The sequence below is a fragment of the Narcine bancroftii genome, unplaced genomic scaffold (assembly GCF_036971445.1).
Source record: "Narcine bancroftii isolate sNarBan1 unplaced genomic scaffold, sNarBan1.hap1 Scaffold_193, whole genome shotgun sequence".
NCBI classification, from domain to species: Eukaryota; Metazoa; Chordata; class Chondrichthyes; order Torpediniformes; family Narcinidae; genus Narcine; species Narcine bancroftii.
In genome coordinates, this window is record NW_027211928.1 from 161362 (window position 1) to 177572 (window position 16211).

Here is a 16211-nt window from a genome sequence, read left to right on the forward strand (position 1 = left end):
CTCCTCAGTATTTTTACTAATTTGGCTAGGAGGATTCGTCCTGGAGCCTCCACGTTGATGCCTTCACGAAAAAGGCTCGCCTGTGGCTAGACTCTGCAGGGCGTCTGAGGAGATTCTGAACGTCACAGAAGATTCTCGTAAACTACAGGAGGATTGTGGAGAGCGTGTCCGGCCGGACACATCTCTAAGGGTGAAAATAAACACCAGAGTTGCAACATCACAAGCCCCAGACTCCACTCCATCGAGGACGACGACACAAGGTGGGGTCTTCAAAAAGCAACCTCCATCCTCAAGGACGGCCCATGCCGCTCTTCACTCTGCTACCGTCGGGGAAAAGGTCCTGGAGCCTGAAGACGAGCATAAGGACAGCTTCTTCCCCTCCACTGTCAGATTCCTGAATGATCCACAAACCCCAGACACGGCCTGACATTTTATGCCCTGTAATTTTTATTTCTATTTATTTTTCAAGGTGGTTTATATCATTTATTTAAATTATGCAGTTTATATCAATGTTTGCATCTGTAATAACAACCACTTTCTTGACGTTTACATGACTTTAAATGCTGATCCTGGTTCTTGCATTGATAGCCCTGTTTTATGGCCTGTCAATCACTGGAGAAGGGCGGGCCCGCCTGCTGCCAAACACGCGTGTAGGGGACGGCCGCCAATCAGAGGGCGCTCAGGGCTCAGCGTCGCCCCGCCGCCAATCAGAGTGGGTGGAGGGCGTTCCCAGACCGTCCGTCCATCAAAGAAGACCCTCTGTGACGTCGCCGGCTGTTTCCACCTCCCACTGCCCCAGACTGGAAGCAAGAGAGCGTCAACCTGATGGGTGGGCCTATCTGCTGCCAATCAAACGTTGCCCGTCGAAGGGGGGGGAGGAAGAGCCCGCTCGTCCATCAAAGTGACGTCAGCGGTTATTCTCCTTCGCTCCCCTTGCCGTTCCGCGCAGGCGCCGCCCTCCCGCTCTCACTGAGGCCAGAGGGTGGGGTGGGCGAGCCAGCCTGTTGCCAATCAACGTTGCGGCCGGCCGGCTGACGCGCGGCGAGCCCGCCGCCAATCAGAGGGTGTGGAGGGCGTTCCCTCCTCAAAGCCGGCCCTGAGTGACGTCGCTGGCTGTTCCCCTTCCCTCCCCAACTCTTATCCTGGCGGCGCGGCTGTTCCGCGCAGGCGTCTCCTTCCCCCCTCACGCTGCCGCAGCGCTGAGGCGAGAGGATGGAGATTGTCAACCAGGTACCCGACGGGGATGGAAGGGGATGGGGGGGGAGGGATCCGAAACCTTTTGCAAACGCCTCATTCCTTTCTCCTTCACCCCCACCCCCCCCCCCCCAGATCGTCGCCAGCGGTTCCTTCCGCGTCGTCAAGGAGCCCCTGGGCTTCATCAAGATACTGCAGTGGGTGAGTGTTTTGAGCGGCTGCGGACAAAATAATGCGGGGTGGGGTGGGGAGGCCGTTGCCCCCTTGCATTGGACAGGATACATCGGCTAAAAGTCACTCGCCCTAAGTGAAGGGCGCCGCATTGGACGGAATTGCAGCGATCCGTGTCTGCCATTATAATCCTTACAGGGGATTGGAGGAGTGAAAAATGCACCTGCATTGAATCGGGTGGGGGGGGGGGGGTGGTATCTGCCCTCCGTTGCAGCGTTTGGGAAGAGAAGGGGAGTAGGTTGCAATCTCTGATGTATTAATTGTGCCTTGCATTGAATGCAATGCTGATGGCATGGGGAAGGGAGGGGGGAGTTTGCAGTGGGGGAGATTACAACCTCGCTGATGCATTAGTTGTCCCTTGCATTGAATACACTACTGTTTGCAATTGGGAGGTTGCAGTGAGGCAGAATGCAATCTCTCTGATCCTTGCATTGAATGCACTGCTGGTTGCAGACTCTCTGATGCATGAATTATGCCATGAATTACTGGTTGCGTGTGGAAGGGAGGGGGAGGTTGCAGTGGGGGCAGATTCCAACCTTTCTGGTGCATAAATTGTGCCTTGCATTGAATGCACCACTGGTTTCAGTGGGAAGAGAAGGGGGAGTAGACTGCAGTGGGGCAGATGGCAACCTCTGAAACATGAATTGTGCCTTGCCTCGAATGCACCTGCTGCTGGCATGGGGGGGGGGGGTGTTTGAACCCTGCATTGCATCAGTTGCCTTGCATCTTGCTGAATTTAATGCAATCCGTGTTGCCATGGTGGTGGTGGTGGGGGTGGGGGGTTGGAAGGCAGCCTGCATGTGATATATTGCACTGGAGAGATTGACCTGGGGTTTGTGGTCAAGACCCCTACGTTGAATGAAAAGTCCTGTGTTCCACGTGGGTAAATCCCTCCATGCCTTTGCTCCTTTCATTCCTGAAGGTGTGCCCTTTTGTCCCAGACTCTTCCACTGTGGGGTAACAGCCTTTCCACATCAACTCTGCCCATGGCAGCCCCTCTTCAAGAACCACTAGAAGCAGAAACAGCCCATGGAGCCTGCCCCGCCATTCCATCGTGAGCTCAGCCCTGCTACCTGGCCTTTCTCCCCATAACCCTTGATGCCCCCAGCCAATCAAGAACCTCTGCCTTAAACACACTCTGTCCTGACCGCAGCATCACATTCTGCAGATTCACCACCCTCTGGCTGACGAAATTCCTTCGCGTCTCTGTTCCCTTCAATCCTGAAGTTGTCTTGGGCTCTCCCACCGTGGTGTGAAACAACCTTTCTTCATCAACTCTGTCTGCGCCTTTCAATTCGACGTGTTTCCATCAGATCCTCCTGTCATTGTCCTGAATTCCAATGAGTCCAGGCCAACAACTGTCAAACGCTCCTCGTCCTTGTGAAGCTCCTCTGAACCGTCTCCAATGTCAACACATCCTCTCTTCAATGAGGAGCCCAACACTACTCACGATGCTCCACGTGAGGCCTTGCCAGGGCCTCAACACCACATTCCTGCTCTTAGAGCTGGGACTTTTCTCTGTGGAGCGTAGAAGGACGAGAGGTGAATTGATCGAGGGCGACAAGATTCTGAGAGGCGTCGATAGGGTAGATGGCCGGTGTATGTTTCCCAGGGCAGGACCAGAGGACATCTGTACAAAGTGAAGGGTTTGGGATCAGATTGAACCACGTCAAACGTTGAAAGGCATGGACAGAGTCGATGTGGAAAGGTCGTCTTCCCCACAGTGGGAGAGTCTGGGACAACTTCAAGATTGGAGGGAGGGTTTTCTTCAGCCGGAAGGGTGATGAATCTGTGGCCACGGGCATTTGTGGAGGCCGGGTCATTGGGGGCATTTATGGCAAGGGTTGCGGGGAGAACTGATCAGCTCATGATGGAATGGTGGGGCCGACTCGATGAGACGAATGGCCTACTTCTCTCCCTTGTGGTAATTTGGGGAGGGTCCAAGAGGTTAAATTGAATTTAAATTTAGACGTGCACCATGGTAACACGAGTCCATGCCACCCAATTAACCTGCACCCCCCCGGTACGTTTTTGAAGGGTGGGAGGACCACCCCCCCCCCCGGAAAAACCCACGCAAACTCCTTACAGACAGCGCGGAGATTCGAACCCCGGTATCGATCGCCAACCATGCCGCCCTCAAACGGGAATATGACAAGAAGCGGCCGGAGAAAGTCACGCTGAGTGTCAAGGGTGGAGACTAGCACTTGGGGTTGGGGCCCGTGTGCAGCTGCAGGGGCCGCGGGTGGTAAGAGTGGCAGGCGGAGAGACAGAGCAGACCCCTTCCAGACTCAACCTCTCAGGATAGCATCTGCCTCCGTCAAATCTCCCCTCGTTCTCTCATGCTCCAGGGAATAAAGTCCAAAAGTAGAACCAGAGAACATGACAACACAGAGAGAGGCCCTTTGACAGACCACATCCACCGCTAACTTGCTTTAGAATATAGAACACTACAAAACAGGCCTCGAGCCAGTGCCAACCCATATATTCCTTGAAGAAAAGTACTAACCAATCCCTCTATTTTCCTTCCATCCCTGTGTCTAAGAGTTTCATAAATCCCCCCAATGTTCCAGCCTCCATCACCATCCCCGACGAGGCATTCCAGTCCCCCACAACTCTCTGTGTAAATAAATAAGTAAATAAATAAATAGAAAACAACTTAACCCTAAACCTCCCTCCCTTCACTTTGTACTGACGTCCTCTGGGGATTGCTGGCCCCGCCATGGGATACAGGTGCTGGCCGTCCACCTGATCGACGCCTCTCAGAACCTTGTCGACTCGATCAAGTCTCCTCTCATCCTTCTATACTCCAAAGAGAAAAGTCCCAGTTCTGCTAACCTTGCCTCATAAGATTCACCAATCCTGGTGAATCTCCTCTGCCCCCTCTCCACAGCGTCTCCACCCTTCCTGTAATGAGGCGACCAGAACTGAACACAATACGTGTTGTCTCACTAGAGATTTGCATCTACTTGGTCCTTCGTGTCATCTTTATATCTGGATCAATGTGAAGTGAGGAGGCTGAATCCAGGGTTAATGGTCGGTTACTTAAGAGTGTGGATGAACAAAGGAACTTGGGATTCAAATCCATACACCCCTCAAGGTTGCCGCACAGGTTGGTAGGATAGTTAAGAAGGTCTATGGAATGCTAGACTTCATTAACAGGGGGATTAAGTTCAGGAGTCGAGAGGTCATGTTACAACTCTAGATATCTCTGCTGAGACCCCTTTAGTGTTCAGTTCTTGTCACCTCATTACTGGAAGGATGTGGAGGTTACAGAAAGGGGGCAGAGGAGATTCACCAGGATTGGGAAACAACTCTTTATGAGGCAAGTTTAGCAGAGCTGGGACTTTTCTCTGTGGAGTGTAGAAGGATGAGAGGAGACTCGATCGAGGTCGACAAGATTCTGAAAGGCGTCGATCGGGTGGACGGCCGGCGCCTGGTTCCCAGGGCAGGATCAGCAAACCCCAGAGGTTGTCTGTACAAAGTGAAGGGAGGGAAGTTTAAGGGTAAGGTTTTGTTTTACATGTGGAGTTGTGGGGGCCTGGAATGCCTTGCTGGGGGGATGGTGGTGGAGGCTGGAACGTTTAAGAGACTCTTAGACACATGGATGAAGAAAAACAGAAGTAGGGAGGGTTTTGTTTTTTTTTGAAGGAGGAATATATGGGTTGGGCCAACATTGAGGGTGTACTGTGCTGTTAAGTATACGGGAAAACCTTTTGATCGTACCCAGACCCAAAAAAATAACCAACCTAATAACACAGCCTAAATAACACTAACATTTAGTGGAAGCAGGAACGATTTGTGAAATACAGTCGATAGATGGAACGTCAAATTCGTTGTCATCGCAATAAATCGGGGTCGTATTACATGAAATTCCTTTCTGCTGGCCGTAAGGCGGAGAGATTCGCCATCGGCAGAAATTTCCCTGCATCTCTTACAGTCAGAGAGAGAGAAGCAAAAGAGAGTTGTTAAGGTTGAAAGGGGAGAAGTTTAAGGGGAACTTCTTCAGACAGAGTGGTGGTGAGAATTTAATGTGGACAAGGGTGAGGTGTTGCATTTTGGAAGGACAAACCAAGAAAGGACGAACACAGTGAACGGTCGGGGACTAAGGAGAGTGGAGGAGCAGAGAGATATGGGAATACAGAGACATTGTTCATCACAGGTGGACAGGGTTGGGGAAAAGGCGCTTTTGGCACATTGTCCTTCAGAAATCAAAGAATTGAGCCCAGGAGTTGGGATGTGATGGTGAAGTTGTATAAGACATTGGTGAGGCCAAATTTGGAGAATTGTGTGCAGTTTTGGTCACCGAACTACAGGAAAGATACCAATAAGGTAGAAAGAGTGCAGAGATTTACTGGAATATTGCCCGGACTTTAGGAACTGACTAACAGGGACAGGTTAAATGGGTTCGGACTTTATTCCCTGGAGTGTAGAAGATCAAGGGGAGATTTGATCGAGGTGTTTAAAATTATGAGGGGGATAGACTGAGTAAATATAGATCTGCTTTTCCCCACTGAGGGTTGGTGAGATCCAAACCAGAGGGGAAGGGTGAAAGGGGAAAAGTTCTTCACACAGAGAGTGTGGAATGAGGTGCAGTGGGGAATTCAGCCTCAATTTTAAAATTTAGGAAAAATTTGGACATGTACATGGATGGGGAGGGGTACAGGTCAGTGGGACGAGGCAAAAAAACAGGTCGGCACAGATGAGAAGGGCCGAAGGTCTGTTTCTCTGCTGTAACATTCTGTGATTCACATTATGTGAAAACATTTAACTATTGCTGCATCTGCAGGTTCCTCCCCCTCCACGGATCCACCCAGTAGTCAAGACAATAACATATCACATAATTAACCTTTCCCCATTTCCCCCCTCTCTCTGTGCCCCCCTCTCTCTGTGCCCCCTCTCTCTGTACCCTCCTCTCTCCGTGCCCCGCCACTCCCCGAGCCCCCTCCTCTCCCCGTGCCCCTCCTCTCCCCGTGCCCCTCCTCTCCCCGTGCCCCTCCTCTCCCCGTGCCCCTCCTCTCCCCGTGCCCCTCCTCTCCCCGTGCCCCTCCTCTCCCCGTGCCCCTCCTCTCCCCGTGCCCCTCCTCTCCCCGTGCCCCTCCTCTCCCCGTGCCCCTCCTCTCCCCGTGCCCCTCCTCTCCCCGTGCCCCTCCTCTCCCCGTGCCCCTCCTCTCCCCGTGCCCCTCCTCTCCCCGTGCCCCTCCTCTCCCGTGCCCCTCCTCTCCCCGTGCCCCTCCTCTCCCCGTGCCCCTCCTCTCCCCGTGCCCCTCCTCTCCCCGTGCCCCTCCTCTCCCCGTGCCCCTCCTCTCCCCGTGCCCCTCCTCTCCCCGTGCCCCTCCTCTCCCCGTGCCCCTCCCTCTCCCCGTGCCCCTCCTCTCCCCGTGCCCCTCCTCTCCCCGTGCCCCTCCTCTCCCCGTGCCCCTCCTCTCCCCGTGCCCCTCCTCTCCCCGTGCCCCTCCTCTCCCCGTGCCCCTCCTCTCCCCGTGCCCCTCCTCTCCCCGTGCCCCTCCTCTCCCCGTGCCCCTCCTCTCCCCGTGCCCCTCCTCTCCCCGTGCCCCTCCTCTCCCCGTGCCCCTCCTCTCCCCGTGCCCCTCCTCTCCCCGTGCCCCTCCTCTCCCCGTGCCCCTCCTCTCCCCGTGCCCCTCCTCTCCCCGTGCCCCTCCTCTCCCCGTGCCCCTCCTCTCCCCGTGCCCCTCCTCTCCCCGTGCCCCTCCTCTCCCCGTGCCCCTCCTCTCCCCGTGCCCCTCCTCTCCCCGTGCCCCTCCTCTCCCCGTGCCCCTCCTCTCCCCGTGCCCCTCCTCTCCCCGTGCCCCCTCCTCTCCCGTGCCCCCTCCTCTCCCCGTGCCCCTCCTCTCCCCGTGCCCCCCCTCTCCCCGTGCCCCCCCTCTCCCCGTGCCCCCCCTCTCCCCGTGCCCCCCCTCTCCCCGTGCCCCCCCCTCTCCCCGTGCCCCCCCTCTCCCCGTGCCCCCCCTCTCCCCGTGCCCCCCCTCTCCCCGTGCCCCCCTCTCCCCGTGCCCCCCCCTCTCCCCGTGCCCCCCCTCTCCCCGTGCCCCCCCTCTCCCCGTGCCCCCCCTCTCCCGTGCCCCCCCTCTCCCCGTGCCCCCCCTCTCCCCGTGCCCCCCCCCTCCCCGTGCCCCCCCTCCCCGTTCCCTCCCTCCCCGTGCCCCCCCCCCTCCCCGTGCCCCCCCCTCCCCGTGCCCCCCCTCTCCCCGTGCCCCCCCTCTCCCCGTGCCCCCCCTCTCCCCGTGCCCCCCCCTCTCCCCGTGCCCCCCCTCTCCCCGTGCCCCCCCTCTCCCCGTGCCCCCCCTCTCCCCCGTGCCCCCCCTCTCCCCGTGCCCCCCCTCTCCCCGTGCCCCCCCGCTCCCCGTGCCCCCCCGCTCCCCGTGCCCCCCCCTCTCCCCGTGCCCCCCTCTCCCCGTGCCCCCCCCTCTCCCCGTGCCCCCCCTCTCCCCGTGCCCCCCCTCTCCCCGTGCCCCCCCTCTCCCCGTGCCCCCCCTCTCCCGTGCCCCCCCTCTCCCCGTGCCCCCCCTCTCCCCGTGCCCCACCCGTGCCCCCCCTCTCCCCGTGCCCCCCCTCTCCCCGTGCCCCCCCTCTCCCCGTGCCCCCCCTCTCCCCGTGACCCCCCTCTCCCCGTGACCCCCCTCTCCCCGTGACCCCCCTCTCCCCGTGCCCCCCCTCTCCCCGTGCCCCCCTCTCCCCGTGCCCCCCCCTCTCCCCGTGCCCCCCCTCTCCCCGTGCCCCCCCTCTCCCCGTGCCCCCCCTCTCCCCGTGCCCCCCCTCTCCCCGTGCCCCCCCTCTCCCCGTGCCCCCCCCTCTCCCCGTGCCCCCCCTCTCCCCGTGCCCCCCCTCTCCCCGTGCCCCACCTCTCCCGTGCCCCCCCCTCCCCCCCGTGCCCCCCTCTCCCCGTGCCCCCCACCCTCCGGGACCCCCTCCCTCCGTTCCCCCCGTGCCCCCCTCACCCCCTCCCCCCGTGCCCCCCCTTCCCCCATGCCCCCCTCCCCCGTGTCCCCCTGTGCCCCCCTCACCGTGTCCCCCCCGTGCCCCCTCCCCCGTGTCCCCCCGTGCCCCCCTCCCCGTGCCCCCCCGTGCCCCCCCTCTTCCCCGTGCCCCCCCTCTGCCCGTGCCCCCCCTCTCCCCCGTGCCCCTCCTCTCCCCGTGCCCCTCCTCTCCCCGTGCCCCTCCTCTCCCCGTGCCCCTCCTCTCCCCGTGCCCCTCCTCTCCCGTGCCCCTCCTCTCCCCGTGCCCCTCCTCTCCCCGTGCCCTCCTCTCCCCGTGCCCCTCCTCTCCCCGTGCCCCTCCTCTCCCCCGTGCCCCTCCTCTCCCCGTGCCCCTCCTCTCCCCGTGCCCCACCTCTCCCCGTGCCCCCTCCTCTCCCCGTGCCCTCCTCTCCCCGTGCCCCTCCTCTCCCCGTGCCCCTCCTCTCCCCGTGCCCCTCCTCTCCCCGTGCCCCTCCTCTCCCCGTGCCCCCACCCCCCTCCGTCTCCCCCTCTCTCCGTGCCCCCACCCCCTCCGTGCCCCCACCCCCTCCGTGCCCCCACCTCCCTCCGTCCCCACCCCCTCCGTGCACCCACCCCCCTCCGTCCCCCACCCCCCTCCGTCCCCCACCCCCCTCCGTCCCCCACCCCCCTCCGTCCCCCACCCCCCTCCCGTCCCACCTCTCCGTCCCCCACCCCCCTCCGTCCCCCACCCCCCTCCGTCCCCCCCTCTCCATCCCCCACCCCCCTCCGTCCCCCCTCTCCGTCCCCCACCCCCTCCGTCCCCCCTCTCCGTCCCCCACCCCCCTCCGTCCCCCTCTCCGTCCCCCACCCCCCTCCTTTCCATCCCCTCCGTCCTCCCTCTCCGTCCCCCATCCCCCTCCTTTCCATCCCCTCCCTTCTTTCTTCCCATCCCCTTACCCCATAGATCTTTGCCATCTTTGCCTTTGCGACGTGCAGCACGTATTCGGGAGAGCTGCGTTTCAGCGTGGAGTGCGCAAACCGCAGTGAGAGTGACCTTGATATTAGGGTACAATTCGAGTACCCTTTCAGGTGTGGACCCCCACTATATGATGGTCTCCAGCACTCCCCTTCCCTCCCTTTCCTCTCCCCACCTTCCCTTTCTCTGCTCCCCCTTCCCTTTCCCATCGATTCCCCTCTCTTCCCTCCCTCCTCTTGTCCCATCATTCTGCCCCCTCCCTTGCTTAGTCCCTAACACACACACCCCATCCCCCGATGCCTGGAGCCCCTGACTTCCCCATCCGCCCAGCGCCACCTGCTCTTTGCCTGCCGCGAGTTCCTTTGATCTTTGACTTCCGACTCCGATCTGTGAGTTCCGCCATCCCATGACCCCTGGCGCCGCTGTCTGTGAGTCCTGTGTCAATCAGGGGCTTCTGACCCTTCTGCCCGTGAGGCCCAGCGACCCCCTGCCCAAGTGTTCCGATGTGCCTTGGCCTCTTCCCCCATGAGGGCTGGCAACCCTGACCTCTGCCCCCTCCTGTGAGTCATGGTGACCTCTGCCCCGCAATGCCTGGCAACCCCTTCCCCGTGAGGCCCAGCGAACTCTGCTCGTTCCCCATGATGCCTGTAGACTCCTGATCTCTGACCTTCCTCCTTCCGGCAGGCTACACCAGGTCTACTTCTCAGTGCCGAGTTGCCGGGGAGAACGAGCCGAGCAGAACTTCCTCACCGGTGACTACTCGTCTGCCGCTGAGTTCTATGTCACTGTGGCCGTGTTCGCCTTTCTCTACGCCACCGGTGCCCCTCATCACCTACATCTTCCTGCCTGGAAAGTACCGTGAGAACAACCGCGGCCCCCTCGTGGTGAGTGGAAACGCACCCCCCCTCTCCTAGGGAGAGAGGATAAGGAGTGGGGGAGGGAGAGAGAGGAGGGAGGGGAGAGTGAGTGGAGAACTGTCCTGAGTTTTAGAAATTCACCCCCCCTCTCTCCTCTTCCTCCCTCCTCCCCCTTCTCTCTCTCTCCCCACTCTCTCTTCCCCACCCCCTCCCTCCTCCTCTCCCCCCCTCTCTCCATACCCCTCTCCCACCCCCCCCTTTCTCTCCCTCCCTATTTCTCTGTCCCCCCCAGGACCTGGTGGCCACTTCTGTGTTCTCCTTTCTCTGGCTGGTGAGCTCCAGTGCGTGGGCCCAGGCGCTATCTGACGTGAAGACAGCCACAGACGCAGACTACATCATCAATCTGATCCGGGCCTGTGACAGCAAGGAGAATACGTGCAAAGCCCTTCGAGACCCTGTCATGTCTGGTCTCAACACCTCGGTGGTAAGACCATTCAGCCTATCAAATCTTCCCTGCCACTTAGAACCATAGAACAGCACAGAAACAGGGCCCTTCTAGTCTGTGCAGAACTATTGCTCTGCCTTGTCCCGCTGACAAGCACCCAGTCCCTAACCTTCCGTACCGCTCCCATCCACATTCTTCTTAAATGTTGAAATCCAGTCTTCTTTCACCACTTCAGCTCATTCCGCACTCACTGTGTGAAGAAATTCCCCCTAAACTTTTCCCCTTTCATCCTTAACCTCTGGTTTGGGATCCCACCAACCCTCAGTGGAAAAAGCCGATCTACATTGACTCTTTCTATCCCCCTCATAATTTTAAACACCTTGATCAAATCTCCCCTCGTTCTTCTACGCTCCAGGGAATAAAGTCCAAAGCTGTTTAACATTTCCCTGGAACTCAGTTCCTGAAGTCCGGGCAATATCCCAGCAAATCTTCTCTGCCCTCTTTCTATCTTATTGATATCTTTCCTGTAGTTCAGTGACCAAAACTGCACACAATACAGGTAGACGATCCTTTATCCGGACACCTAAAATCCGGAAAGCTCCAAAATCCGGCAAGTGGGGAGTATGAGTCGGGCGGACGAGGTGGGGAGACTGGCAATGCGAGTCGGGCAGGCAAGAGACCGACAGCGCAAGTTGGGCGGGCGAGGGGGGGAGACCAGCAGCACGAGTCAGGAAAGCGAGGGGTGGGGAGAAGGCAGCGCAACTGGAAGGGGGTGGGGGTGGATATGACAGCACAATTTGGATGGTCTTAAATCTGGCTTTCCGAAATCTGGAAAAATCCAAAATTCAGAACACACTGCCCCCCCAAGGGTTCCGGATAAAGTATTATGTACTTGTATTCCAAATCTGGCCTCACCAAAGTCTTAAACAACTTCACCATCACATCCCAACTTCTGGACTCAGTACTTTGATTTCTGAAGGCCAATGTGCCAAAAGCTCTCTTTATGACTCTGTCCACCTGTGACGCCACTTTCAGGGAATTATGTTTCTGTATTCCCAGATCCCTCTGTGCTACTGCAATCCTCAATCCCCAAACATTCACTGTGTCCGTCCTTCCTTGGTTTTTCCTTCCAAAATGTAACACCTCACCCTTGTCTGCATTAAACTCCATCTACCATTTGCAGCCCATTTTCTCAGTTGGTCCATTTCCCTCTGCAAGTTTCGAAAACCTCCTCACTGTCCACAGCACCTGAGTGTCATCTGCAAACTTGCTGATCCAATTTCCCACATTATCATCTAGATCATTGATCTAGACTACAAACAGCAATGGTTCCAGCACTGATCCCTGAGGTACACCACTTGTCACAGGCCTCCAGTCTGAGAAACGACTGTCCACCAGTACTCTCTGGCTTCTCCCGTCCAGCCCTTGTCGAATCCAGTTCACTACTTCACCTTGAATACCAAGTGTGTGAACCTTCCGGACTAACCTCCCATGTGGGACGTTGTCAAGGCCTGACTAAAGCCCATGTAGACAACATCCACGTCCTTTCCTTCATCAACGTTCCTGGTAACCTCCTCAAACAATCTCCAGAAGGTTGGTTAAACACGACCTCTCGCGCACAAAGCCATGTTGAGTATCCCTAATCAATCCCTGGCTATCCAAATAATTGTACATCTGATATCTTAAAACACCTTTCAATAATTTACCTACGACTGATGTCAGGCTCACCGAGGTTACATTTTGGAGCCTTTTTTAATACATTTCCCTACTCAGCCCCACTGCCCGGCCTTCTCCCAGAGCCTTTGACACCCCTGGCTCATCAAGAACCTCTGCCTTAAACACACCACGACCCGTGGCCACAAATTCCTCAGATTCACCGCCCTCCGGCTAAAGAACTTCCTCTGTGTCTCTATTCCCTTCAATCCTGAAGATGTCCCAGACTTTCCCACCGTGTGGGGAAACAACCTTTCCACATCAATTCTGTCCACGCCTTTCAATGTTCGACTTTTGTCAGTGAGACTGCTCCCTACCCCATTCTCCTAAATTCCAGCGAGCAGACAAACGCTCCTTGTACAATAATCTTTTCATTTCCAGAATCATTCTTGTGAAGATACTCTGAACACCCCTCCAATGTCAGGACATCCTTTCCTCAACCAGGAATCTGAAACTGCTCACGATGCTCCATGTGAGGGCTCACGAATGGCCATTGACCCCGCCCCCCCGGATACTGTCCCATGGTGACCCCCGTGAACTTCCCGTAAAATTCCTGAGGGGATAAAACCCTCCCGACCGGATCTGAGGGTGGAAGTTGTCTTGTTAAAAGGCTCCTGTCCAACCCCCACCCTCAGGGAAATGATGTTATCTTTGTCTGTTCCCATCTGATATCTTGGTAACTATTCTTTCTCATCCCCACAAACCCCCCACTTTTTCCCCACCAGGTATTCGGATTCCTCAACCTCATCCTGTGGGGCGGGAACATCTGGTTTGTGTTCAAGGAGACAGGGTGGAGGTCCCCATTCGCCAAGCCAGGGTTGCCGCCGGAGGAGAAGCCCCCCACCGACAGCCGGGAGGTTTACGGGCAGCCACAGCCCAACCCCTACCACCAAGAAGCCCCCTGCTACGAGCAGGAGGGGTACCAGCCTAACTACGGCCAGGACTATCCGCCACAGGGAGGCGACTACCAGCCACAGCAAGCGGGCTACGGCCAGCCAGTCCCTACCTCCTTCTCCAATCAGATGTGAGGGCCTGTCGCAGACACCCTCTCCCATACATCCCCTCCGCTCACTCCCAACTCCTCCATCCCTCCCCTCTCCTCACCTCCGTCCCCCTCTTGCAACTCCCTCCCTTTTCCCCTCCTTCTTCCCTCCATCTTCTCCCCTCCTTCCATTCTCACCCCCTTGACAATTCCTCTCACACTTTCTCTTCATCTCTTATCTCTCCTCTTTGGACATCTCTCTCACTCTCCTTTTCTCCTTTACCTGCCATCACTTACTGAGCTCCCGTCCCCCCGGCCTCTCCAACTTCTTGAATCCCCTCGTTCACTCTCCTGTTTCCAATTCCCTCCAACTTCCACACATGCCCTCAAATGCCTCTCACTTCTGTTCCGTCCCCAAATTCCTTCCCCGCTCCAATTTCACCCCCAAAATCAATCCCCTACATCACTTCAGCCCCCAAAATCCTTTCCCCACATCACACCCTGCCTGGAAATCGTTCCCCCCGTACTATGTCCCACCTCAATCTCATTCCCCCACACCACTCCCACCCCTGAAATAATTCCCTCGTGCCACTCCCACCCCTAAAATCCTTCCCCTGCACCACTCCCGTCTCCGAAATCCTTCACTTCTTCCCCCAAAATCCTTCCCCCACACCACGCTCCACCTTGAAATCCTTCTCCGTAATACCCCCAACCTTGAAATCCTTTCCCCAAACCACTAAAATCGTACCCCTGCACCCATTATAAAAGATCAAAATTGCAGAACTTTAGGGCGAGTAAATTGTTCGATTAATTACTGATAAGGAGAGTGTGGGATGGGGTGGTGTGGAGGAGGCTTCACTCTCTGACCCACCGGCCGGGAAGTGTGTGACGAACATTGTGAAGGAAGCTTCACTCTGTGTCTGACCCCACCCCTTGTGGGGAGTGTGTGACGGATGGTGTGGAAGGACACCGCTACAAACCAGATCTTTAACTTATTAACAGTTTGAAGATTTTTCACCTGTGTTCATAAAATGCATGCCATGTCTGTCCCAAGAAAGTCTGGTGAGAAATTCTATCTCTCTCCCCCTGTCTGTCACTTTTTCTCAATCTCTCTCCCCCTGTCTGTCACTTTTTCTCAATCTCTCTCCACCTGCCTGTCACTTTTTTCTCCATCTCTCTCCCTATCTCTTCTCCCACCCATCCTTTCTCACTCCATTTCTCTCTCCCCGTCTCTCTCTCCCCCGTCTCTCTCTCCCCCGTCTCTCTCTCCAGCCCTCATCTCTCTCTCTCACCTCTCTCCCTGTCCCTCGCCACCGTTCCCTCTCTGTCTCTCTCCCTCTCCATCCCTCTCTCCCCGTCTCTCTCCCTCTATCGATCCCCCATCCCTTTTTCCATTTCCATCTGTTATTCTCCCTTTGCCTTGCGAATGTTCCAACCTTTGTACTCCCACATTTCCTCCTTTACCCTTGATTCCCGATCAAATCAGAATTGGTCTAAGCCCCCTCCTCCGACCCATCCTTTCCAGGCACACGACCATTCGGCCTGCACCCTTCTGCTTGCCCTTCCCGGATGGGGGGAGGTCCCCCAATCGACCCACTCTCCTCTCTGAATTAACCATGAGCAAGTCAAATTGAGGCTCAAATCCGAGCAAAGGTTCGGCTCTGTGTATAAATATTTAAATGAGGAAAACTGGGGCTATGGTTCGTCTTCTGAGATGTGTTTGTGTATTTAAGAATTTGTGGTTGTGTCCAGAGTATTTATTCAATAGTTTAAGATGATATATATTGTAAAATCCACACAATTGAAATAAAAGGGATAATATTGGAATTAAATAATGTGCCTCGCATCGGACCTAACCCTGGCACAGTCTCCAACCCCCCCCAGGGAGTGTACTTGAGGGGATAATGGAGGGGGATGTGGCATGGGACGGTGAAGGGTGTGTGCATGAGGGGACGATGTGGGATGGGACAGTGCGGAGGAAGATTTCTCACCGCCCAGTCCATCCTTTGTTGGAACTGGCCCAGTGAACATCTGCTGTATGACGAGGAACCATCAACCGACCACATCTCCTTCCCAACCTCCATGACCAAGTGGCCTGTGGTGGGCAGGTATTAGCAGTAACCAGCTCCAAGCGAGGAGGCAGTTCAGCCCCTCTCCAGCCTGTTGTCTCCCGTACTGCCCAGAGTATGGATGAGATGTCTTTTCCAGAAGACCAGAGAGGTGGGCCACTAAAGGAGGGGTCATCAGATGTTCCCGTCTCTGTGTCCCACACACGGTTCCCGGCTCCATCTCCCACTGGGAATTCCACAAGGTTCCCCTCTCCATCTCTCACTGGGAATTCCACACAGTTCCTATCTCCATGTCCCACTGGGAATTCCACACAGTTTCCCACTCAGTCTCCCACTGGGAATTCCACACGGTTCCCCTCTCCACCTCCCACTGGGAATTCCACACAGTTCCTGTCTCCGTGTCCCACTGGGAATTCCACATGGTTCCTGTCTCCGTGTCCCACTTGGAATCCCACGCAGTTCCCCTCCATCTCCCTCTGGGAATTCCACACAGTTCCCCTCTCCCCTCCCACTGGGAATTCCACACAGTTCCCCTCTCCGTCTCCCACTGGGAATTCCATGCGGTTCCCCTCTCCGTGCCCCACTGGGAATTCCATGCGGTTCCCCTCTCCGTCTCCCATTGGGAATTGCATGTGGTTCCCCTCTCCGTTTCCCACTGGGAATTCCACATGGTTCCCCTCTCTGTTTCTCACTGGAATTCCACATGGTTTCCCTTTCCGTGTCCCAATGGGAATACTGTAACAGATTATGTTCTGTTTATATTGTATATAGATATGTTTCTGGAGGATAAATTGGGGAAGGTTTTTAGT

General features: G+C 56.9%; 1 protein-coding gene across 1 annotated transcript; it reads left to right on the forward strand.

Annotated features, from left to right (window-relative positions):
- The first annotated feature begins 933 nt into the window (after nt 1-933).
- LOC138750615 (synaptophysin-like) lies at nt 934-15168 on the forward strand. Its single transcript, XM_069912724.1, is given in 7 exon segments — nt 934-1230; nt 1330-1395; nt 9325-9449; nt 10021-10159; nt 10161-10220; nt 10486-10677; nt 13077-15168. Coding segments are annotated over 7 exon segments (903 nt in total). The 5' UTR covers nt 934-1212; the 3' UTR covers nt 13380-15168.
- Nucleotides 15169-16211: the final 1043 nt, after the last annotated feature.